The sequence below is a fragment of the Pistacia vera genome, unplaced genomic scaffold (assembly GCF_008641045.1).
Source record: "Pistacia vera cultivar Batoury unplaced genomic scaffold, PisVer_v2 Contig43, whole genome shotgun sequence".
NCBI lineage: Eukaryota > Viridiplantae > Streptophyta > Magnoliopsida > Sapindales > Anacardiaceae > Pistacia > Pistacia vera.
In genome coordinates this window covers 33,816-59,932 of record NW_022196257.1, presented here as the reverse complement: position 1 = coordinate 59,932, position 26,117 = coordinate 33,816, and the positions used below count along the sequence as shown (strand labels likewise).

Genomic DNA, 26,117 nt, shown 5'->3' with positions numbered 1-26,117 from the left:
ACTCGTCCGGTCTGGGTTTCAAAACATTGGTGTAGATTCGATATCAAATTTTATAAATTCTCATGGAATGGGGGAATATGGTTATATAGCTCTTGGATTTGAACAATTTTGTAAAACAATATCTAGCCCTTATCAATTCTTATTGGTCAATAAGCCAATAAGCCACTATAACTTGTAACATGTAGATTATTCTTAAGTATATGTTAATGCCTAAAAATGGCTTAAGTGCTAATAAGTAAAAAAGGGTTTAAGAGATGGTGGTGTTTTCAGTTTCACTGGTCTTCAATCTTCTAGGTTGTTGGTTGGCCTATTATCTCCTTCAAAGCCCTTAGAGCCTCTACATGAAGGAGTAACCTTTTACGGTTATTATGAAAGGGTATCATCCATTGACTATATCAATGCGTGTTAAAGGAATTAAGACTACTAAAGGTTGCAAGTGACCTCGTGTAATGCAACCAACATGCATGAGGACAATGAGATCATATATATATCCCATAGAATATGGAGAATTATTGATCGATCTTTAAAGTTTAACCTACACAGTAAGTAAAAAGCTGATCACATGATTTCTTAGATATCTCGACAAACACATAGGGGTGTAAACAAGCCGAGCTTTGGCTATTCGAACTAGGCTCGGCTACTACAATGTCAAGCTCGACCAAGCTTGAGATGTTGAGCTTGAGCTCGACATAGAAAAAGCGAGCTCAAGCTCGAGCAATACATGCTCGATCCACCATGGTCGAAAGTGTCAAAACCCAACATCACCGCCTACAATTCATAGAGCCATCTTTTCTACCAGCAATGTCTTCTCATATCTTCATTCTCTTCAAGTAAACCAAACCAATCTTAAACTAGTAATGATCACAGTTTCTTCCATTCTCAGATCTCCGTTCTTATGTCTTAGATCTCCATTCTCTTACAAATCAGGAACAACAATAAGAAGAAACAAATAATCACTAATTATTTGCCGCTCCATAAATCCCAAATTGACATACCTAGATGAAGAAAATCCACACAAGAAGTTACGATGTGGACGAGACGAGGTGGCAAGGAAACAAATCGATCGGTGTCGACGAACAAGGCGACGAGACTCGACACTCCACGTCGACGAACGGTGTTGGATCGGCAGAGGGTTTACAAAGTTGCAATTTAGGGGTTTTAATTTTGTCCTAATTCAAATTCAAATTTGATTTTTACATATTTGGGAATGAGGTTGTCTTTGTCATTTTTACAAACTGGTAAATTCTATATACCCCCAATAGTTGTGAAACTATCACATCACCCTTTCGATTTGAGCTCGCTAAAGCTCACAAGCTTGGCGAGTTGACTATCAAGAAACTCAAACTCGATTCACCACCTACGACGAGCCACTCAAGCTTTCCTCAAGCCGAACCAAAGCCGCTCGCGAACGGCTCGACTAACACCCCTAGAAACACAACATGTTTTACTTTTTAATAATTCATCTTGGTGACAAATTGTGCATAATTATTAATTAAAGAAAGATGAATCTGCCTAAATGCTTCTAGAGTATCCATGCATGACTGGCCATAAATATATGCTGAAGATAGTACTAAAAACAACAATAACAAAGAGTAAAAGGAACAAGAAACCACGAAAACCAAACATACATGATACAACATCAAGCTCTCTAAATAACTTTTTTTTTTAATATACGGCTTTTAATAAAATATAATTATACCAGAACATATGAGAGAAGGACATGATCAATCTAAATATTTGTTTTCTTCGCTTTTTCTCTTTTTAATTTTTTTTTTTTTTTTTTTTTTTTTTTTTTTTTTTTTTTTTTTTTTGCGAACCACCAAAATCCTAGCTAGTATCCTCTGAGCAAAGACTAACAGATAGCCTTCAAATTGTAACATCCAGTTCAGTTCATGATTGCAGACGCCAAAGAAGGAAATACTGCTGTAAAAACAACACCAGTGATTATCAACATTAGACTATCCGGCAATAAGGTACCCATTAGCGCTAAGAATCCGTACGCTATGGCAATTCTTCCTACCCCTGGCAGGATTCTTTGAACAAATCTTGATCTTGGAGTACTACGGCCACTTTGTTGAGTAGAACTGCCACATAAGCAACCGATTACAAAACCAATAGCCATACAAAGCCCCAAAATATTCATGAGGATTCTAACATTAGGAGACAATGATGTGCTGTTAGTAAAAGTGATTGTCACCAAAGCAACTCCTCCTTGAACCGCGATCATGAATGAGTCAGACCATATAGGATGACTGCACAATATTGCTTGTCCCTCTCTACTTTGAGTTGAAAAGGATGCCCTACCCATCTCCAGATCAAATGAAACATTGCGAGAGCTCTTGCCATAATAACTGCGTGGTACTGCAAGATAGGAATCCAGTCTGGCAAAAACTCTTTCAGAAATTGAGGCATTATTGACCTGATAGGGTCTAGTCAATCTCGCAAAGACTTCCGATATTGATGAAGTACGATATATCGAATAGCTCTGGCGTAAGAGCCTGGTACTGAAATAATCAGGCATCAGTCTAAAGACGGCATCAGAAACTGGTGAGATATTTAATACCGGGATACTATGTGGGAGTGCTTGATTGTAACCGAAACGACTGACTAACAAGAAGGGGACACTCCTGTCTTCTCCATCTTGAAAAGATTCGAAGTCTGCAGACAACCAGTGAGCATTTAAGTCATGGAGAACACATTCAAGTTGAGAAGGTTCAGTGATGGCAATCGTTAATGAACTAATTGGACCGGCTTCTGCTGAAACAACACTCGGGGAAGGAATTATTTGTGGAATAAGCACAAATTTCAGACGCAAGAATCCGTTTTGAGCTCCTTGCATTACGGGTACAGATAATACAGACGGCATATTGATGAAAGAAATGAAGAGTAAAGGTTGTGATTTCAGAAACTACCAGTCGAGGCTAAGGGTTAAAAAAAGATTGGATTAATCATTTCATGGCAATTTCATTAAAGTCCCGTGTGGGGCAGCCACCCGAAATTTACGGAATTATTTATTTTACAAATATAAATTTATATAAACGAATTTCTTTCTTTACTAAGCTTTACAATATATTTATTGACTTTGTAACCAAAATGAATTTTCAAAAGAAGATGGCAAGCAAAATTATTAAAACTAATTTGGCGAGAGCTATTTTAGGTGTTTCCATCTCAATCACTTTGCCCCTTGTTCCATTTCATCTCCAATCTGGGAGGGACATTCCTATTCCTATTTTTGAGTAAAACCCACCTCTGATTTCTGCTTTTGTGATCTCCGCCATGTTCTCGTTCGCCAGAGCAACTGGTGTGTTGTTGGTAGGAAACAAACCCCAGCTTGCAAAACTTGGCTGTTTTTATTTCATAATTTATGTGGCTTCCATGGGATTGGCTTTATTGATCCTGGTTTACGCTTTGATTATTGAATACTTCAAGATGGTTTCTTCGGGAGCCCAACTGATGTAGAAACTGGAAGGAGCAGCTTCCTTCTATGCCTGAAACTATTTATTTTAGGTATTCAACCAATCATTCTCATTTATTTTTCTAAGAGACTCTCTTGGTGTTAGGTTTAAAATAGACTCTCTTGGTATTAGGTTTATAATAAATAAGTTGTAACCTTCTAGTTAATCGAAAGTAGAGTAGACCAAATTCGGGATCTACTCTAATTTGGTGAATTTATGATGTAAAGTTTGAGTTGTAATGAATTCTGTTCTCGTTTACCAGAGTACAGTATCTATCGCCCAACAACCACCTTTTGTTATAACCACACGCACAAAGATCAACCAACACAGACAACACACAATCAAGAATAACCAATCACACACAAACAAACACCAAGAATTTACCATGGTTCACTTGCTCAATCTGACCAAGTTACGTCCACGTTGAGCTCAAGAATCACACAAGCTCGCTGCACTAATCATTGTCAAGATTACAACACAGATTACACAAAGTAACGAAAGAACCCTCTAAATCCCTCCTTCAACCTGTGACTCACTCTAGAGACTCTACCCTTTGAATCCCTACTGATCGTGTACACATATACACCCTGAATGACTTGAACTAGTCACTCAACCACAAAGTTACAAGATCCAAAAACACCCAAAATCGTAAACCCTAAACAGACGTGATTTTGTATTAAAGAAGAAGAGAGAGTTCACTCGAATTACTGTGTTACAATATGCCAAAATAATTTCTGCTTTTATATGGTTGACTGAAGGACTAATTTCTAGCCATTGGATCTTCTCTTCATCAACGCTCAAGATTACTTCTTCAGATTTGCTTAAAACGACGACGTCTCATTTAAGCCGTAAAACGTCACCGTTTCGAGCCATCACACTAACAATCTCCACCTTGATGGATTGAAACCCTTCTATATCAGTGCAACTTGCCTTAGATGAATCCTTCATGGCTCTTTTGTTACCCTTGCTCACTTAATGGACAGTAAGTTCAAGCAGTGCTTGAACTTAGCAAGTGTAACAACCTTCGTTCCCATGTCAGTTCGGTTGTGCTCGATAGGAATCTTGTTTAGGGCTATTTCTTCTTTGGTAACCAGTTCCCTCACAAAATGATAGCGGACATCTATGTGGTTCGTCCGTTCATGGTACATTGGATTTTTGCTCAGGTGAATCGCACTTTGACTATCTGAAAAAAATATTGGCTTCTGTTCTATCAGGTTTGCTTTACTCAAGATTCCTTTAAGCCAAATTGCCTCTTTAAACACATAAGCTACAGCCACATATTCAGCTTCAGTTGATGACATTGCAACAATGGGCTGTAGCTATGACTTCCAGCTAATGCAATTTCCACCGAGGGTGAAATAATATGTTGTGGTTGACTTTCTAGTGTCCCTGTCACCTGAAAAATCTGAGTCTACAAAGCTAGCTAGCTCAAGTGAGGTATCCTTTTACAATACTCCAATCCAACATTCAAAGAACCATTAACATATTTAAATACCCATTTCAGGGTTGTCCAGTGGTCCATACCAGGATTGGACATGTATATACTCAGCAAAGATATCACAAATGATAGATCTGGCCTAGTACTAATCATAGCATACATCAAGGATCCAATTACACTTGCATAGGGTATAGACTCCATTTTAATTAACTCAGTATCAGTATTCGGACATTGGTCTTTACTTAATGTGAAATGACTAGCTAAAGGCATGGCAACAGTTTTAGTCCCTGCCATTCCAAACTTTTCCACTAACTTATGCAGGTATGAACACTGGTGGATTTTCAGTTCACATTTGCTCCTATTTCTGTCAATTTGCATGCCTAAAATCTTCTTTGCATCCCCTAGGTCTTTCATTTCAAATTCAGCATTGAGTTTATTCTTTAACTCACATATTAAAGACTTTGATTTACTTATTAGCAACATGTCATCTACGTATAATAATAAGTAAATTGGCATGTCATTCCTAATAGAAAAATAGAAACAGTTGTCATACCTACTCCTATTGAACCCTATACCTACAATAAAGGTGTCAAACCTCTTGTACCATTACCTAGGAAATTGCTTTAGGCCATATAGGGATTTAAGCAGTAAACATACCTTGTTTGGAGCCTTTTGATCTATGAATCCTATTGGTTGGCTCATATAGATCTCTTCCTCAAGATCTCCATGTAGAAAAGCAGTTGTGACATCTAATTGTTCAAGCGCTAAATCCTGGTGGGCTACTATGGACAACATTAGCCTAATGGTTTTGTACTTAACTACTGAGGAAAAGACTTCGTTGAAGTCTATTCCCTCTCTTTGGGTAAAACTCTTGGCTACTAGTCTAGCCTTGTACCTGAGGGGATCCTTTGCAGTGATACCTTCCTTTAATTTGAACAACCACTTGCATTGTACTATTTTTTGATCCTTTGGCTTTGGTACAAGCTTCCAGGTTCTGTTCACCTCCAAGGACTTCATTTTTGCTTCCATGGCAGCCTTCCAATGATTCCTTTCCCTTGACAGCATGGCTTCTTCATAGGTTTCAAGCTTTGATCTTTGTACTTCAGTACCTGCAAGAAGAGCAGTATATATTAGATCAGCATATGAATACCTTGTGGGTGCCCTTACCTGTCTTCTGGTTATGTCTCTTGCAAGCTGGTAGTCTTGCAAGTTTTCAGGCTGAGTTTCAATGTCATCTGTTGTTTCTGTCTCATCCTCTTGTTTTGGATCAGATTGTCCAATTTCTCCTCCAGGTTCAGTAACTACTTCAATTTCTTGGATGGTTTCAGTTCCTTGAGGTTGTTGGGGTTGAGCAGGAGGCTCCACCTCAATTGTTGTAACCTCAGGATGACTAAAGGTATCTTTTGAGCTTGAGGTAGGATCTGTACTTGTTTTAGTTTCCTTACAGGGAAAGACTCCCTCATTGAATATCACATCTCTACTCGCAATAATTCTAACTCCTGGGGATTCCCTATCCCAAGGTCTATAACTATTTGTCCCTTCTTAATATTCTAGAAAGATGCATTTAGGTGATCTAGGTTTAAGTTTTCCCCTTGTGGTGTATGCATAGGCTGCACAACCAAAAACTCTTAGGTGGCTTAGAGCAGGACTTCTACCAGTCCACATTTCTTCAGGGCTTCTTAGGTTTATTACAGTAGAAGGACTCCTATTTACTAGATATGCAGCTGTGGTAAGAGCTTCACCCCAAAAGGAGGTGGGGAGTTTGGAGGTTACTAATAGGCATCTAACTTTGTCAAGGAGAGTTCTATTCATTCGTTCTGCCACTCCATTATGTTGTGGGATGTAGGTTACCTATGTCTCAATACCCCTTGATCATTACAAAACTTGTCAAATTCCTGGTTGCAAAATTCCAACCCATTGTCTATTCTGAGGAACTTCACCTTTTTGCCCATTTGGTTCTCTATAAGAGCTTTCCAATCCCTAAACCTATCTAGGGTCTGATCTTTGGATTTCAGAAGGTACACCCAGACCTTGCGGCTGTAATCATCCACCAGAGACATAAAGTAGTTGTTCCTCCCATAAGATTTCACTTTCCCAGGTCCCCATAGGTTAGAGTGTATGTATTCTAGTTGGCTAGTGGCTAAATGTGTTCCCTTAGTGAAACTGTTCCTATGTTGTTTACCTAAGATGCAACTCTCACAGAATTCAAGAGTTGAGACCTTATCCTTACCAAACTGCCCTTTATTCCTAAGGATGTCCATCCTTTTTTGACTCATGTGGCCTAATCTGAGGTGCCATTTCTTTGTATTAGACAAGTTAGTAGAAACAAATACATAATTAAAATAGTTTTGGGAATGGTTCCCACAGAGTATATAAAGTCCATTTCTCTTCTCTCCTTTCAGTATCAGGTTGTTGTTTCTATAAATGTTCAAACATCCATTTTCTGCTCTATAACAGCATCCTGATTCATCTAAGGTGCCTAGGGATATTAGGTTTCTTTTAAGTTTAGGGATATATCTGACCCTAGTTAATTTGACCATTTTCCCAGTGTTAACCTTTAGTACCACAGTGCCTATCCCTCTTACCCTACATGCATTATTATTTCCCATGTAGATAGTTTCATTATCAGTGTTTTCAAACTCTTAGAACCAGTCCTTCTTAGGACTCATGTGAAACGAACACCCAGAGTCCAACACCCACTCTTCACCAGTGTCAAACATTGACACAGTAAGAACTTCAGGTTCCTCTAACAGGTTTTTAGTGGTGGCTAAGTTGTTCTCAGTATTCCCCTGTTTTTGCTTCCTAATCCATTCAAAACAGTTCTTTTTAATGTGCCCAATTTTATTGCAAAAGAAGCATTTTCTAGGCTCTCCTCTGTTCTTATTACTGCCCTTCCATTTTTTCTTATTCTTAGCCCCCTGATGAGTTTGACTTCCCTTCCCAGTTTGACTAGACTGTGGTCTGTTCTTAACAAACAGGTTTGTGCCATTTCATTTTTGGATTTTTAGTTCCAGTTCTCTGGCTTTTAGTCCTACTGTTATTAGGTCAAGGTTTGGTACAGTACCAGAGTAATGTGGGGCATTCTTGACTACCTAGTAGTCATCGATCAGGGAGTTTAATAGGATCATTGCTAGACTAGTTTCTCCTAATGATTGGTCTGTCCCTTTCAGGATCAAGGTCATTTTTAGAAATTTTTCTAGGTTTTCATCTATACTCCTAGAATTGTCCATCTTATATGAAAATAAAGCCCCCTTTAAAAAGGCTAAATTGGGGCAGATTGCAAAGCATACAAGGTGTTGAGTTTACCCCATAGTTCAATCGGTGATTCGATTCCATCTACCTTTCTGAGAACGCTATCAGACAGGTTCATGACTATCAGGTTGTATGCCTCTTCATCGATCTCCTCTTTTTTCTTTAGCTTCTCCTCTGGCCACTTCTTGGAGTCTTCTTCCAGTGCAATGGCCACCTTGTTATGGGAAAGCAAAGCTTTCATCTTTTTCTTCCAACTCCCGAAGTCAATCTTCCCATCATATTGGGAGATTTCCATCCGGGTAGTGGTATTTGTCATGGTAAAGTGTTTGATTGATTTGTGAGATAAAGAGATCAAGAACTCAGACTCTGTTCTTGAACTTCAAGAAACGGGAATACCCTAGGTTTATACTCCTAGTGAGATCTGAACTAATTCGTTCCGAATATACTCTTCTATTTCCCAATTTGATTTCTAAACCCTAAAATTGAGAAAACCCCAATTTATCGACTACCCCAGAAAACCCTAGAAAACTCAAATAGGAATTAAAACCCGATAACTCCCTAATTACTTGTAACCTAACGCTCTGATACCACTATTATAACCACACGCACAAAGATCAACCAACACAGACAACACACAATCAAGAATAACCAATCACACACTAACAAACACCAAGAATTTACCATGGTTCACTTGCTCAATCTGAGCAAGCTACGTCCACATTGAACTCGGGAATCACACAAGCTTGTTGCACTAATCATTGTCAAGATTACAACATAGATTAGACAAAGTAACGAAATAACCCTTTAAATCCCTCCTTCAACCTGTAACTCACCCTAGAGACTCTACCCTTTGAATCCCTACTGATCGTGTACACAAATACACCATGAATGACTTGAACCAGTCACTCAACCACAAAGTTACAAGATCCAAAAACACCTAAAATCGTAAACCCTAAACAGACTCGATTTTGTATGAAAGAAGACGAGAGAGTTCACTCGAATTACTGTGTTACAATCTACCAAAATAAGTTCTGCTTTTATATGGTTGACTGAATGACTAATTTCCAGCCGTTGGATCTTCTCTTCATCAACGCTCAGGATTACTTCTTCAGATTTGCTTAAAACGGCAGCGTTTCATTTAAGCCGTAAAACGTCACCGTTTCGAGCCATCACACTAACAACTTTCAACATAAGTAACTTGTAAAATAGAATTCAATCTTGATTTTTTGGCCATGAATTAGAATCAAGTAATCAATTTGAAGGGCAATAAGCCTGGACTGCCAGTGATTATTAGAGTTAGCTCGAAATCTGGTCCTTTTATATGGATTTGATAGAATAAAAGTAATTAAAGATGAAACCTCAACAGTTTAAATAACGAAAATGTTTAATATTCTTGGTAAAACGATAGTCTTATTTTAAGAGATTACTACTTGATAATGCTTATACTTTGGGTTTCTGAATCTCGATATTATAATTTGCAAAGAAGTACAAATCTAGTTAGTGGGAGGGTTCCTTTTTTTTTTTAACACAATTAATGACAACAAGTTTTAGGCATTGGATTTAGCACTTTGGATGGTTAAGATTCAATGCAACTTGCACATTTGATGCAGTTGAAAAATAACACAAAATTTAGTTTCATTCAGCCATTCAAAGTCTTTGGTCAAAATTTGTGTAAAAAAATAGATCCTGATCCTAATCCCAATCCTAGTATATACTTGGATGACAAAAATATTAATGTAACGAAGCATCTCTTTCATAGGGATTGGATCTTTCTTTCTTGTGTTTCAAATCAAAGTTCTGATCAGGATCTATAAAAACATCCAAAGGTAGCTTGAAACGGATTCAGCTTTGGCTTTTTCTCGTTTTCATATGCAATGGCAGGAACAAAGATCGAATATGTGCAACGTGATTACCCATAAGCTAAATATGTCCATGATGCAGTAGTCCTATGAGAAGACAACAACTGTGATTACCAATTTTGGAATTGTAGTTGTTCTTTAATGACTTTCAGTTCAAATTTGATCAGGAAGGAAATCGTTGGTAAATTAATAGAAAAAGTAGAAGTTGCAATTCATATAAATTTTAACTTAATGAAGCGGAGAGGAGAAGCTTGTAATTGAATGAAGTAATGACTCTGCATTAGTGTAATCAATATAATGTCTGAATAAGGAGAATATATTTTACTCTTGAAATGTTCAATAGAATTATACTTATAACCCTTTTGGGATCTCTGAAATTCTGATCAAAAGATTGCTACCTTGAAATGTCTTCGGGGTTGTCTGGCCAGACTGTTAATATATGAAACATGATATCTCCCATGGTTTCTGGAAAGTTTCTTATTTCTCAGCCTAATAATTGTTGTTATCTCGGTTTTAATTTTAATGTAAAAACAAAACTTGGCCCTTTTTGTTTTCTTTCTTAGAGTTCTGAGAAAAAAAATATATCATGAATTTTGCTTTGAAGATTTCTGGGTTTCAAAGCAAATTACAGAGCATCCCTCATAACCCAGATCTAATTATTGATAAAACAGAAAAAATTAAATAAAATAAAATCATTGCACCATTTTTTCATGATTAGATTTCAGAATGGTAGAGATGGGCTGGACAAAAGGGTCTGGTTCGGCCCAGGCCGGGCCCATAACCTTGGATCTTGGACACTTTTATAATTTTTAAGGGCAAATTCGTAATTTACTTATACGACGATCTACTGTTTTTATCTAAGGATAAGTTAGTTTGATATAAATATTGTATTATGAGATGATTATTAGATATACTAAAAGTAAACTCTCTATACAAACTTTATACAAGATAATAGTCAAAAAGTAAATAGATAAAGTATTATGTATATAAAAAAGTCAACTTAACAAATGTTTAATAATATAGATAAATGACAGTGAATAGAAAGTGGTATCACATCCGTTTGTATACAACAATTTAACATTTAGTTTGTATATGTAATAATACTCTTATTTAAGATTTTTGTTGACAACGACTTGGAAATGAGAACTTCTTTGAAATTTCATCAAAAGTTTCTTTTTCTGAGGCAATATAATTGGTTCTATTCTCATTTATATTAAACCCTCATGTTTTAAATAACTTAAAATCACTATAAGGATTGCAAAACATGGGGCGATGTATGAGTGATTACCCATTCCTCCGCCTTAATGGACCAAAGAAGCTACATTTCTTAAGACATCCAATTTCGAAGTTCTAAAATTATACATATATATTTTTTTCCTATGACACTCCATAAACTCCTCCAAGGGGGGACCACATGGGGTCAAGTGACCTCACTTGGTTTTATTTTAAAATTTTTTTTTCAATTTTGTCCCATAAAAAAACTAAATTACAAAATATAGAAATTAATTAATTAAAAATTTTAAATTTCACAATATATATTTTCCCTTTTTTCCCTAATCCCAATTTTTCTCTTCTCCAATGTGCTCGCTCCATTTCTCAAATCCCTATTTTCTCTAATAATATACTAAAATTATACAATCATTTTTGTGTTTAGTCTATTTATAATGAAAGATTTACTGTTTTACAAATAAACTTTGTCAAGCACTACAAAAAAAGATCAAGATATGTAAATGTTATAATTTGATTGAAGTGTGTAAGCCAGCGTTTACAATTGAGAGGAATAGTGGATGAGAGAATTTACTCAACAATTTGTTCTTTTTGTGCCAAAAACTGACATTGATATTTTCAATATGGATGACAATTTTTTTATTAAAGGGCGATCACAACGGAAGACAAGGTATACACAACGTACATCATTATCGTATAAAGAATTTTAGTGTCTATATATACAGTTTCAAGAGTTGATAATGTTTTAATAAGGTAAACATTAAATGCTTATTTGTTTGGCATGCTTATGCCCAAATGAAAATTTTGGTGCTTTTAATAAACAAAAATGATGCGCCTTGCTTAATTTTATTAAAAGATTTTTTTAACTTAGAACTTGTAGTGCTGATTCTCAAATTGATATTTATATTTTGGATGTACGCTCTAATGTCAAATTTATGGAATTGAAGGGATTGAAGATCTTGCAAGAGTGATTGTTGAAACTAAGAAGGATAAAATGTTTCTATTAGTTTATATGTTGATAAAAATTAATGATTTTACTGGTTGTCACTACTAATGTAAGAGAGATTTCAACAATAAATGTTATGAACAATCGTTTGCGAAATAGAACAAGTGATTAATGGTTGAATATAGTTAGTTATGTATATCGAGAAAAATGTATGATAGTATTGATAATAAAATCATTATACATATTTTCAAAGATAAAATCTCGTCAAGAGCAATTATAAATATATCCGTTTTGAAAATTTTATTAATACAAATATTTGTGTTTATTTTTATTTATATGTTAATTGTTACTTTACCCTTTGACCCTCCTAAGTTTCATTCATGGGTCCGCCCTTGCTCCCTCATTTCAATTTTTTTTTTTTTTTTTAAAACATTTAACATTTTATTCCCTTCACTTAGTATATATCCTCACAATCATTATTTCTAAAATAAATTTTAGAGATTAACTTGAAAGTTCAGAAATAATTAAAGGTAAAGAAATCCCTAACAAATAATCTCAAAAACATAACACAGTTAAACAAGGCAAAATATATAGATTAAAATAGCTAGTACTACTTTAAGAAAAAAAAACAATAAATTTATAGTGAAGCAATTAAAACTTATAATTTTGTTTGGTTGTAAAGAGAATTCTATTGCAAATCTTCTTTCTCCCTTAAACTATATATGTTTGTTAAGAAGATTTGAATAAAAAAATAATAATAATAAGATTTATGAGATAATAGTGGGGTGTCAAAAGTATTTGTAAAAAATATGAAATTAAAGTTATTTTAATAATTTAATATAGGGATAAATTTATCATTATAAAATTTATTAAAAACTGAGACTTCTTTAATCTAAAAAAAAAAGTTATTATGGCCTTGGGCTGCCATAGGGGGCCCTTATGGTTGTTTTCATAGGCTATAGGGTAGTTAGTAATGCCGTAATGGACTCACTTTGGAGTGATAGTACTTTATTAGCATATTGTTTACCTTGTTTTTTGCGCAAGCAATATTTACATTTCAAGACATGTCTCAAACATTGTTATTAGTATGTATATTATTTATTAAAATTTTTACTTGTTTCAACAAAAATATGAGATATAGTTTCCGTCTAAGCTGAACAAAATTATTTTCCCTACAACCACAAAGATGATCTATTATTAAAGAAGACACCAATGGGGTTGTCATTTGGCTTCTTGGATTAAGTTAGCCATTTGAACTAATAAATCAAGCCAACTTGATTTTTGGATTGTGTTGTAAGATTGGAAAAAATAATTTCTGTATTTCTTGAATTTTTATGTATATTACACTGATGCTAAACGTATAACAAATTTACAAAGATTTTTTTATATAAACTAACATGAGAGGTGATGAATGAAGAATAGCTCCGTTTGGTTCGCTTATTTGTATTCCAAAAGAGTTAAACAGTAAAATGTCATTATTCAAAATTATTATATAATTTTCAATTTTTTAAACCTCTTAAATTTGTATTTAACTAAACACTCCCAAATATTTTTTTTAGAAATTGTAAAAACACTCTAACCACACCTCGACGGTGGTGGCCGACTGTTCGTATTTAATCGATGGGTTAGAGGTGTTTTTGTAACTCTTAATATTTTATTATAGGGTGTTTAGTAACTAAACAAACATAGAGAATGTTTTTTAATTTTTAAATCATAATCGTAATAACGTCCATATTAACTTTTTTAAAAATATATTCTAAAAAACCATCATAAATGAACCAAATGGAGAAATATTTTTTTTAATGAGCAATGTGTCTTTAAGGTTCTTAACCTTATATATATATATTTATATATTTTTTTTTTAAAATATTATTTTTGATTTAATAATTATTTAACAGCTAAAGCTATTGGTCAATAGAGCGGGCTGTCAAACCAAAAAAAGGCCAAGAGGAAAAACTGGGCACATTAGCTCCGTTGGTTCAAAATTTGATGGTTTTGAGAATTTTTTTTTGAAAAAAGTAAAAAAAAAGTTGAATTAAGCGGGTATTACGATGTAGGATTTATAATTAATAAAATACCCTATATATTTATTTTTTATAAAACACCCCTCATATAAAATATTAAAAGTTAACAAAAATACCCCTAACCACCTTAAACACCCCCAGTCGGCCACCACTTGGGCGCATGACGGCTAGATCTTATCGGTCATGCGTCGATATGGCCTTTTCCGACCAGATCCACGGTGGATCTGGCGGCAAAGGCCAGATCTACGGCTAGTCTGGGTCAACCGCCAGATCTGACCGTATTTGCTCTCAACGACGGCCAACAAACGGTCGTCGTGATGGTCAACGATGACCGTTTGTTGGCCGTCGTGCCGACTGTTACGGCCAAAGATCTGGCCGGAAAAGTCTAGATCGGCGCATACCGGCCAGATTCAGCCGGTAGTGCGCCATCCTACCAGATTCCGACCATTTTCCGATGGTGGTGGCCGGAATCTGGTAAATGTGGATTATTGGGTGTTTTTGTAATTTAAAAAAAAATATTTAGGGGTTTTAATTAAATTATCAAATTTAAGGGGTTTAAAAAAGTTGATAATATTGGGAGTAGTATTCCCAAACACTGAGTTTTTGGGTATTTTACTGTTTAACTTTTTTGGGAATACTAAAAGTAGTATTCCCAAAACTGAAACAAACGCAGCCATTATTTCTACCAATATTTTCAATTATATTTTTTGTTTATTTTTTTATCTGAGAAATATTAATGTATTTTTTTAATTATTTTTAAACCTCTTAAGTTTATTAATTTTATTAAATAACCTTATAAAAAAAAGTTTAAAAATTAACAAAAATACCTCCACTCACCCATACTTATCAGATTTCGATAACCACCATCGATGATAGTCGGGATCTGTCACAATGACCTACAAATAATCAGAACTGGTTGGTAACTCATTGATCTGGCCTTTTCCAACCAGATCTATAGTGGATCTGGTCGAAAAAGGCCAGATCTGGCCGTTAGCGACGGCCAAAGATATGGTCATCGTTGACGGTCGCTAATGACCAGATCTGGACTTTTTCGGCCGTCGACGACCAGATCTGGCCATATATCTAACCTTTTCCAACTAGATCCATCGTGAATCCGACCGAAAAATGTCATATCAACGCCCTACCTGCCAGATCCGACTGATCTGCGTCGTAACCACAATTTTTGGCCAGATTCCAGCGATGGTGGCCGGAATCTGGCATTGTGGGTGGGTGGGGGTATTTTTGTCATTTTATAAATTTTTATATATTGGGGTGTTTAGTTAAACTAGCAAACCTAGGAGTTTTTTTTTTTTTTTTTTGAAAATATGTAAATTTTACCTTGTAATACTCTCTTATTCAACTACCCAATATTATTCCCAAAATCCTATCCAAAATAATAAAACAAACGGACCCCTGGGTTCTTAAAGATTCCTCATCTACATTCAATTTCTCAAGCAAATTGTCATGGATCAAGGTATGTCTTCTCCTACATTATGAATTGTGAAAATCATCCTGTTCAAAGATCGTACGCATAAGTGATAGAATTTGAGGTGAGTTTGACTCCTCACCCAATAAGACTTTATTGAATGGGAGGATTACCTCCTCTTATAAACCAATAGGCTTGAGAGTGTCTAGTCTTTATGGGACTCCAACACTCCCCCTCACGGTCAAACCCATATGGTACCTGTTAATAGAGGTAGTTGCCGGCTTTAACTCCCCACTCGCTGGTCAAACGCTTAGCTCAACTGAATCTGAGCTCTAATACCATGATAGAATTTGAGATGGGTCTGACTCCTCACCCAATAAGGTTTTATTGAATGAGAGGATTACCTCCTCTTATAAATCAGTAGGTTTGAGCGTGCCTAGTTGGTGTGAGACTTCAACGATAAGGTTTATGCAAAATTAGGTTTGAATTTGCATAATTAAGAACTTCTTACCAAGTTTTTGCCTGCTTGTTTAACCTTTTAGGTGGATGGTAGAAAATAAACGAACAAGTGCTTAAGATTCAACGTAGCAGCAGCTAATAATTTAAGTGCCTCATTTTAGCTACATTATGAACAAGTGTTTATATTTTAAGGTATTGACCGGGTAGATGGAATGAGAGTAAGCCATGAGGTTTGTTAATTAACACAATAAAAAAGTTTGTTTTAGTTGAAATATATGCAAGATTCATTATAAGACTTTAGACTGATTGTGCACGCATTTCTTCGAGTGATTAATATTGCACTTATAGTTCTCTAAACCAATTATAAAAGTTTGCTAGTTTGACTAATTTTCTTGTTTTACCAAGCTAAAGTCGTTCAATTTCTATTTTAATTATTACAAGTATTATTTAGGACGTCTTTTTTTTTTTTTTTTTTTGTCAAGTTTAGTTATTGTTTTTTGTGAATTTGATAATTTTCTTGAAATTTGAGAAACTTCTCATGAATTTGAGAGCTTCTTCTCATCAATTCAAACCATATTAGACTTTAAAATATTCAGTGTCCATCTTGATAAGAGTGTAATTTATATATTTTTTATTCCTTTCATATTATGTTTTTGTTATGTTTTATGTATAGTTGAGTTGATTAGAGTTTATTTTGTAAGTTTGACATATTTGAATAGACTTTAAGAAATAATTGAGAAAAGATTAGTAAATTTCAGATTTTCCAGATTTTTCGTTATTCTGACTAGTGCTGCATTTTTCAGGTTTTTCATAAAGTCAGATTTTTCGATTGCAAAAGTGTCCTCCAGAAGAAGTAAAGTAGACGAATCAAGCTTTCTAGGAAGGTATTATTGGCGAGAATCCGAGTTCGTTTGGGACATCATTAGTTGTTGCAAACCAGACCTGGAATCCTAGTTGTGGAAGGATTTCTTGGCTGAGTATTGAATCTTCGAATGGGCCTAACTGGAGTGTCAGATATCGAAAGCGGGTGATTCAAAAGCCCAGATTCATCTACACATCCGGGACTACAATTTTTATGAGGTGACCAAGCCCAGAAAAGATATTTTACATTGCAAGAATCCTGGTGCAAACTGGAGACGATTTCTGGAATCCATATCTGATAAGATTTTGACAGTTTTGGAAGTCTATCTTATAGGAAACGTCTAGGAAAGTAATTTCCGTGATTCCTGGGGTAGAATTAAGGAAAAAAATATGTTATTTATTCATGAGTTATTAGGTTAAACGGGGGAGAACAACAGTAGATTATTTTTCTTAGTTTTTTTACTTTCTACATCAATATGTGTGGCTGATTTTTCTTCTTCAGTTCAAGGGGATTTTGAAGCCTGAATTCATGTCATTGGTGTAACTTAACTTCAGTAACATTGTTCTTAATCTCATTCTTATTGAATTGTTTATGTTATTCTGTTTTAATTGTTTATGATTTTTGTTTGGATGATTTAGTAATGGCCTACTAAGTTGTTTAATCAGAATTTCATCTGTTAGAATTAGGAATTGTGATACGTAATTGTCCTCTTTCTATTCAATAAGTAACACATGATGATAGATGATTATGGACAAGTTTTCAGTCTGTTGTCTTGAATAATGTAACCTAAGTTAAATAATCCGAGCTTGCTTGATTGTTGCTTAGATTGATCTATTCTCCTAATTCTTAAGGCTGCCATTGAATTAAATTTAGAGAGCTTGTTCTAGGTTGTTCAAGGGTTAGTATCTACTCGAAGAGCTTATTTCAGTAGTGATAACTAAGGGAGAATTCGGGTAACAGAGCTTGTTGTTTCCTAGGGTCAGTAGTTCCATAATAACGAGATAGAATAGTGTTACGGTTAGTTCATATCCAATGCATATTTAGGTGGATCTTGAATCGAGAACTGATTGTTTTTAATCTAATATTTTCTACCATTAGCGATTGATTTGTTTTACTTTAGATTGCATTGAGTGCACTCCCTTTCATTACTGTTGTCATGTTTACTGTTTAGGATTTTATTTGTTTTATTTTACTATTATTTTTGTTGTGGTTATTGGATAGAACATAGGAATTAATCGAACCATTCCCTGTGGGATCGACCCTTCCTTACCCTTTATGCAATTCAATAGTTAGGTTAGGAAGGTTATTAATTTGGAGCATTCAACACGCTACCACATCTATTTAGTTTTGTTGTTATATTTTTCTAGTTATTTATTATTTAATTTTTAGTATATCAGTGGTTATTTTAATGAAGTAATTGAATCCTTTCTCAATTGTTAAAAAAATTCGGTATTTGACGCGCACTACAACAAAAATGGTCTACGGTAACACTGGATAGTAACACTTTTCCTTAAAGTGTTACTGTAGGCTATCTATGGTAACGTTTGATGTTAAAATGTTACGATAACAATTTTTATATGTAACACTTTAACTTTTTGTATCACATTTTATATCAATGGTAACTCTTTTTTGTAAAATGTTACTAATATAGGAACTACAGTGACATTTTTGAAGTGTTACAATAAACTTAATAATATAATAGTTTTTTTCATAATGTTACCATATAATCAAAATACAGTAACATTTTATAAGTGTTACCATAAATTCAATTATTTACCAGAAAACAAAATATCATTCCCGCCAACACGAAATGAGGTTGATTTTGTCTCTTTTATCGTTTAGGGGCCAAATCATATTATTTTGGGTTTATTTTGTTACTTTTCATTCATGTAGGGATCAAACAAATTTTTTTACTTAACAAGGAAAATAACACCTAATACCTGCCAAAATTTCACAAAATTTCCTAATATCCTCGTTCACTCGTTTTCCCAAAAGTCGTTCAATTTCTAATTTAATTATTACAAGTATTAATTAGGACGTCTTTTTTTTAGTCAAGTTTAGTTATTGTTTTTTGTGAATTTGATAATTTTCTTGAAATTTGAGAAACCTCTCATGAATTTGAGAGCTTCTTCTCATCAATTCAAACCATATTAGACTTGAAAATATTCAGTGTCTATCTATTCAGTTTTGTTGTTATATTTTTCTAGTTATTTATTATTTAATTCTTAGTATATCAGTGGTTATTTTAATGAAGTAATTGAATCCTTTCTCAATTGTTAAAAAAATTCTGTGTTTGGCGGTGAGAACGTAAAAGTAGGAAATACAAGAACATTGCTGGATAGAGACAGAAATCAGCCAGATTTCTTCACTGATAAATCTGGAATCACTTGTTAAGAGAAATTCAGAGAGTTCTGAATAAACTATATACACGAATTGGGTAAAAAAATCCCACCTACGGACCCAATAATGAATCCGAAAACAACTCCAGCAGTGAGTCCATAAACAAGCTCCTTTTTTGAAGATTCACTTGGAGAAGGAACAGGATTATTATTCGTTCTTGTTTGAATAGAACATGAGATTTCTATAATATCACCACACAGACCTGGATTTCCTTCAAAGTTGGAGATGGAAAAAGTATGAAACTGACCTCCTGAAGGTATCAGACCATGAAGATTATTATTCGCGACGCTGAACTCCGACAAGGAGTAGAGACCACTGAGCGAGGCAGGGATTTCACCAGATAAATTGTTTCCGGATAGATCCAATCTCTCCAAGTTAGTGAGTTTCGATATTTGATCCGGAATGTTTCCAGAGAATTTGTTATAGCTGAGATTAAGCAATTGAAGAAAATGTAATTGGCCAATCTGAATGGGGATACTGCCACTGAGACTATTGTTTTGGAGGAATATCGACGGTGGTAAGCTGAGGAGACTATAGTATTCTTCATTAGAAGCATTGATATTGGGAGGAATAAAGAGAGGTAACTCTAAGCGGCTCCCACCAATTTTTTTTCGCAGCCTGTAATTCTGATACCAACATTGGCAATCCGCCGAGTTCCTTCGGAAACTCTCCGGAAAGAAGGTTATAAGACAAGTCGATGTAGAATAGACTTGTCATAGGCCCTAACTACCCTGGAATTGAACCAGTGATTTGATTCAAACTTAAAGTCCAAGAACTGTAATTTCCTGAGATTACTTATCCAGGAAGGAACTTGACCCTGGAATTGTGATTTACTCAAAGCCAAACCTGGAGATTTGGAAATGCATATGAGAAGGTAATATCATCAGGAATCATTTCACCCTTATCTATTTGGTTGCAGGTTTTGCAAAGAGTGGCAAAACATGAGAGGAATAGTAAAACAAGCTTCAAGAACAAGCTAAGCATGGTTCTTACTTGATTTCTCCAGGCTGAAAAGATGAAGAAGTAAAGATTTTAAAGTATAGGCAGCCAAGTTAATATTTCAGCTACGTTGAAATCTGTGATAACAGATTATACTGCAAGTTATTGACCAGGCAGGGAGGGTGTGAGAAAGCGACGTGAGGTTAACATAATTAAAAAAAAAAAAGTGTATGTTTTCATCAAGGAAGATTTTCATTATATGGCAGAAATCTTCAGAAAATTAATCATAAAAAAATATTAGTGGGAAATTTTGTCAATTTTCAGAGTTGTTTTAAGAAGTTTTCCAAGGGACATCTTTGACTTAATGGGTTCAAGTCCCAAGTCCTAACGTCAAAATCACACTATATGACACTATTAAAAACGTCATTCATTACGAGTCAAGAACTAAATTATATATTTATGGTAACAATATTTCCGCGCCCCTTCGTCATGGAAGCTGAAATTAAAGAAATTGGCAATTTAATAATAATTATAAAAGTATATTAATATGTTTTCATAGAGATATTGCACAATTTTATTTGACCCACATAGTGACGTATATTGACTGTAGCTATAATTCAAAGTCTTGGAACTTTGATCAGCTTGAGTGCTTGACTTGTTAGGTTGAAACTTTTTTTGATTTGACATCTTGGAGTTTTCTCCTTTTATCCACATTTATCCTTTAATTCCAATTATAGTACATACGGTCGGAAATAGCCTGACTAGATTTACGCAAAATCTAGTCATTAACGATGATATCATAATCGTGGATGTCAAAGTAAATATGATGGTTAATAGCCGAATCTATGGCACATAACGATTACAGGTTTGGCTATTAATCATCATTAATCTGATTGAAAGTGATCAAAATCATTAATCTGATTGAAAGTGATCAAAATAAATCTAATCTTTTTCAGTTAGATTCACAGTCATATAGTCATTTTTAACAATATCAATGACTGAAAACATCCATATCGATACACGGTTAGTAAATTTGGCCAGTCGTATACTATTTCATCGATTACCAACGTAATACAATATTCTTTGAACTAAACACATATTAAAGACACACAAAAAATTGTTCTTGGCTCATGATAATTGTAAGAATATTAAATATATGAAATAGTATAATTTTAAAGAAACATTTAAGAAAAAGAAAAAAGAAAATTAAGAGTTAATATTACAGCAGAGAACATTATCGTTGCGAAGATTTTGTACGAAGGAGAAACATCGTAGCGTTGATGTAAAGATAGTCGCCCGTTTTTCTAAAGGGTCATCTCTAATGCGGTAATCACCATTACCCAAGGGGTCCACCAAGAGGGTCATTACCATCGCCCACAGGTGAAGGAGTGTTCACCCAATTTGCTTCCAAACAAAGTGGCTCATTCTCATTTGTTGGCCACTCAAACCGCCTAAGACACGCATCAATTACTAAGTAGTTTTTCTGTGAAAGATTGCCCAAAAGGGCTCACCAAATTAGAAGAACTAAGGAGCATAACAAAAGCCAAAAAGGAAGAGCACCATCAGAAAACTTATTGAATTTCACTTGTTAACCCTTTAGAACCATTTCTTGGCATTAACAATCACCAAACCCGATTTGTGAGTTCTATCATAGCTTTTTAATTAATATTTAAATATGAAATTGAATATATTTAAATATACATATAACATATTTAAAACAACCACCAATCCCTCCACCAATACATCACCCCCCCCCCCCCCCCCCCCCCCCCCCCCCCCCCCCCCCCCCCCCCCCCCCCCCCTCTTCAGTGGTGCTTGACAATATCCGGAAATATCCTATTCAAATTCCTCATACAGATTAGCAGCAACCACAGGTAGAGGTGTTAATTTAGTCAAGTCCACATGACATAAATATAATGGGTGCGTTTGGCTGCCTGTTTTTATCCATATTCCCAATCCTATTCTCCAAATAATGTTTGGCACACTATTCCAGAAATATTACTCTATTTTTTTAATTACTTTTAGACCCCATAAGGTTATTAATTTCACTAAATACCCCCTAATTTTTTTTTTTTAAAAATTAACAAAAACCCCCCCATCAACCCAATTTGTCAGATTCCGGCAACCACTGCCGGTGATAGCCGAAATCTGTATAATGGCCGGAATTACACCGATCTGGCCTTTTCCGGCAAGATCCACCACGGATCTGGCCGGAAAAGGCCAGATCTGGCAGTCAGCGACGGCCAAAGAAATGGCCGTCGTTGACGATCAACGACGTCCAAATCTTGGCCGTCGTTGACCGAAAACGACGGCCACATCTTTGGCCATCGCTGACGGCCAAAGATGGCCGTCGTTTTGGCCTTTCCGGCCGTCGACGGCCATAACAGGCCCTTAGATCTGGCCTTTTTTGGCCAGATCCGTGGTGGATCTGGCCGAAAAAGGCCATAATGATGCGTTACGGCACAGATCCGATCGGTCTGTGCCGTAACGAAATTTTCCGGCCAGATTCCGGCGGTAGCGGCAGGAATCTGACACTGCAACTGGTGGGGGTGTTTTTGTCATTTTATATAGTAGGGTCTTTAATTAAATTAGTAAACCTATGGGCTTTTTCAAAAATTTTTTAAATTTACCTCGTAATACTCCCCTATCCAACAATCCAATATTATCCTCAAAATCATATCCAAAATACTACACCAAACGCACCCATTTAATATTCCCCTAAAAAAAAAAAAAAAAAAAAAAGATAGAAAGAAAAAATAAAGGGCTTATTACGACAGGAAAGTCATCATAAGCTGGGCCACCGGGCAACCGCTTAGATTTTTAACATAAAAGCTTGCTTAATATGTTCTCATACTGGTATTTAGTTGAAGAATTTACACTAACTCGGTTCACTAAGTATTTAATTAGAGAATTGAAGTATTTTTCCCTCTTCCCCAGTTCCAAGTAATGTTCAAACTGTGACACAGTCTTCAAATAATGTCACAGTCTTATGATTATTTTCATTGTTGCAGGAGTTGAAACTCATCTCCTCTAAAACTGTACTTATTTTTGCTGTCTCCATCAAAATTTCCAACAATATATTCAGCTCCTGAATGCTGCAAAAAAGACAGGGATGCAAAGGATGAAAACAGCCGAAGTGATCCAAATTTGCCACGCATGCTTGCCAAACAATTGCAGGCACATTACCGCCAAGAGGCCGTAAGTTGTCGCAACTATTCCCATCCCTGTCAAGATCCTGGCAACAATTCGATGGTTTTGGTAGGGGCATACCAAAATAGAATATATGAAACAAATGAACCCACTAATATTGCAAATCTTTGCAAATTCCAGGAGGGATTCAGAAAAAGGAGTTAAAGAAATTTTGTTGGTGCTATTATTCATGGACCCAAAATTGCTCAAAGTCAGTGCAATTTGAGCAACAATCATGATGAATACCTTGGTTTTCGTTCGTCGGTGGAACTCGCCATCTTGAATTGGAACACAAAGCTGCTGAATCCGGATAGAAATCATCCCAGGAATTGTGTTGGTGTTAGTTAAGGATGGATTCGGGAAAGGGTGAAGTTTGAAAGAACCATCAACGGCTGTGCGAGAGCTCCAGCCTGGAGGAGAAACGGGAAAGTGGGAGATAGTCGAAGGGAATTCCTCAACTGAAGTTGAAGCCGCGGATGGAGTTGATGAGGAAGACATGTTGAAAGAGAGAAAATGCCTTCAGAAATCAGAAATTGAAGGAATTTGGAGACGTCTGGGATTTTCTTATATGGCTGTTTTGAGTACAATTTCTATGCAATTGCATGAACTACAAATCTAAGCTAAAAAAAAAAAAAAAAAAAAAAAAAAAAGGGGAAACGAAGAAGAGAAGATGCCGCAGGCTACACTCCACAGCCGTTCATGGAGGAAATTTAATTCCTCGGACATCCCAAGTTTGCATTTAACAAAATGACCCTGAAAATCTTTTTGATTTTTTTTAATTTAGAAAAGCTAACGTGGCACACTTAGGATTCATTAAACATGTAAAATTGGTTAAATTGAAATGATTTAAATATATGTGGGTAAAATCATAATTAACAAAAGTTGTTTAAATTTTGAAATTTGAAAATGAGCCCCACCCATTCAAAATCGCTTAATCAAAGGTGTTAGCTAAAAAACGATTGAAGAAGACTATTCTTTTCTCTGCGATTTCCGAAGACTACAATCCCAAATTTCGGCAAATTTTCAATCCTAAAGCTTCCTTACACAAAACCATGGCTGACATTCACAAAGAGGAGGAAAATCTAACCCCACTTCGAATCCTAGACTCCGATGGCACCAGCAGTTCAAAGGCTATTAAAGACGACACTCCGATGGATCATCCGATGAGTGAAGGTGGTCCATAAGCAGAGGAGACGACGGTGGCACAAGAACAGAGAGAAGAATCGAAAAACGATTCTAAAGAGGAGGACGCCAGCGAGAATTCAGGTGAGGAGGAGGACGTCGGTGAAGAAATGGTACGTATTTTTACTTGTTTTTTTTAATTGGATGAGAAAATGGATTGATTTGTGCGAATTTGGGGGAGATGTGGTTGTGGCGTTTTGTCGAGCAATTGGCAGGCATTGGTGGAGTGGCTTTGTTTGGGTTCCATAGGATGGAGAAAGGCAAGGGAGGTTGTAAGGAGGTTGTTTCAGGGAGTTTAGTGGGCTGGGGATGGCAGGAGGTGGCCGAATTTGGTGGGCTGGAGGGCTACCCTGCATATTGGCAAGGCTGGCTACGCACAGCACGCGCAGCACTGTGCGAGGGGTTGCATGATTGTTTGCATAGATTTTAGAATTTAGTGTGAGATTCAAACCAAGTAAGGTGGGGGAACATATTCATGTGGAAGTTGAAAACAAAATTAAATGTGTATAATTTGAAGATAGATTACATAAATGTGTTCCTCACTTATTTATTATCCAATATAAATAGTTTTCAATTAGGCTTTGTGGACCATTCATGTTTTCAACATTTGCTGCTTTGTCTAGATAATGCTATGGAAAATTGAGATATAAGCATATTGCTTTCTTTAAATTTGTATTTTCTGGGTATTTGTTTATGAGGTTTATGTTAAAATAAGGGGTTTTGGAAGAAGTGTTGGCCCTGTTTGTAAACGCTACTAGAAAGAGAGGTGGTGTGTCATGTCTACCTAAAAATTGACCCCCATGAAGAATGGAAAAAGAAAATTGCATAATTATGTTTTGTTTAAGTACTAGAAAGAGAGGTGATTGTTGTGTTACAAGTGTTAAATTGCAAGGCTGACTATGATGCATCGGATTTTTCATTGCTTTATTATATAACGAGCAAATTACTTTCTTTGTTATATTTTGATTGAATGTCAAAACATTAGATGACTGAAGGAAAAATATTAAATCTCATTAGTTATATGATTAGGCAACTTATTATTAGAAGGTCACTACTTTTAGGTTGGCTCACCATCACCACTCAACTTTATACCATAATTTCTAAATCAAACACAACCAATGAAACCACAAAAAGGCTTTTTTTTATTTTTTATCATACACGTGAAAAGATTAGTTGAAAAGTTGATNTGCTTTAAATGTGTTTTGAGTTGTTAACTGTTGCGATGACAGGATTAGTAATGAGCTATGCAGTATGGTTTTTATGTTCATTTACATTGTATGATGCTCTTTCTTTTTTTCTCATACACTTGAAAAGATTAGTTGAAAAGTTCATTGCATGATACTTTTTCTTTGTTTACAAAGTATGTTGGCAGCCTATTAGTTGTTTTGGTTTTTTTTTTTGATGATATTTAGTTTATATCGATTATGCAGATTTTCCGGAGCGTAAACTATGAAGACTA

The 26,117-nt window shown here is 35.4% G+C and overlaps 1 protein-coding gene across 1 annotated transcript; it reads right to left on the bottom strand.

The window, feature by feature from the left end:
* Positions 1–19,368: 19,368 nt before the first annotated feature.
* On the bottom strand, positions 19,369–23,974 carry LOC116143332 (receptor-like protein kinase BRI1-like 3). The gene is made up of 6 exons (XM_031428784.1): positions 23,474–23,974; positions 23,330–23,382; positions 21,628–21,738; positions 20,342–20,355; positions 20,079–20,194; positions 19,369–19,974 (listed from the first exon to the last, which is right to left on the bottom strand). Exons 1-6 carry the CDS (start codon positions 23,972–23,974, stop codon positions 19,369–19,371), a joined length of 1,401 nt encoding a protein of 466 aa, XP_031284644.1.
* Between the last annotated feature and the right edge of the window lie 2,143 nt (positions 23,975–26,117).

Bases quoted from the DNA above. Each gene is read 5' to 3' on its own strand.
- LOC116143332 (XM_031428784.1), bottom strand. From the start codon at position 23,974: ATGTCTTCCTCATCAACTCCATCCGCGGCTTCAACTTCAGTTGAGGAA. The intron at 23,383-23,473 runs GTAATGTGCCTG...TCTTTTTTGCAG, and splicing joins CAACTTACGGCCTCTTGGCG to CATTCAGGAGCTGAATATAT. The intron at 19,975-20,078 runs GTAGTTAGGGCC...TGTTGGTATCAG, and splicing joins ATCACTGGTTCAATTCCAGG to AATTACAGGCTGCGAAAAAA.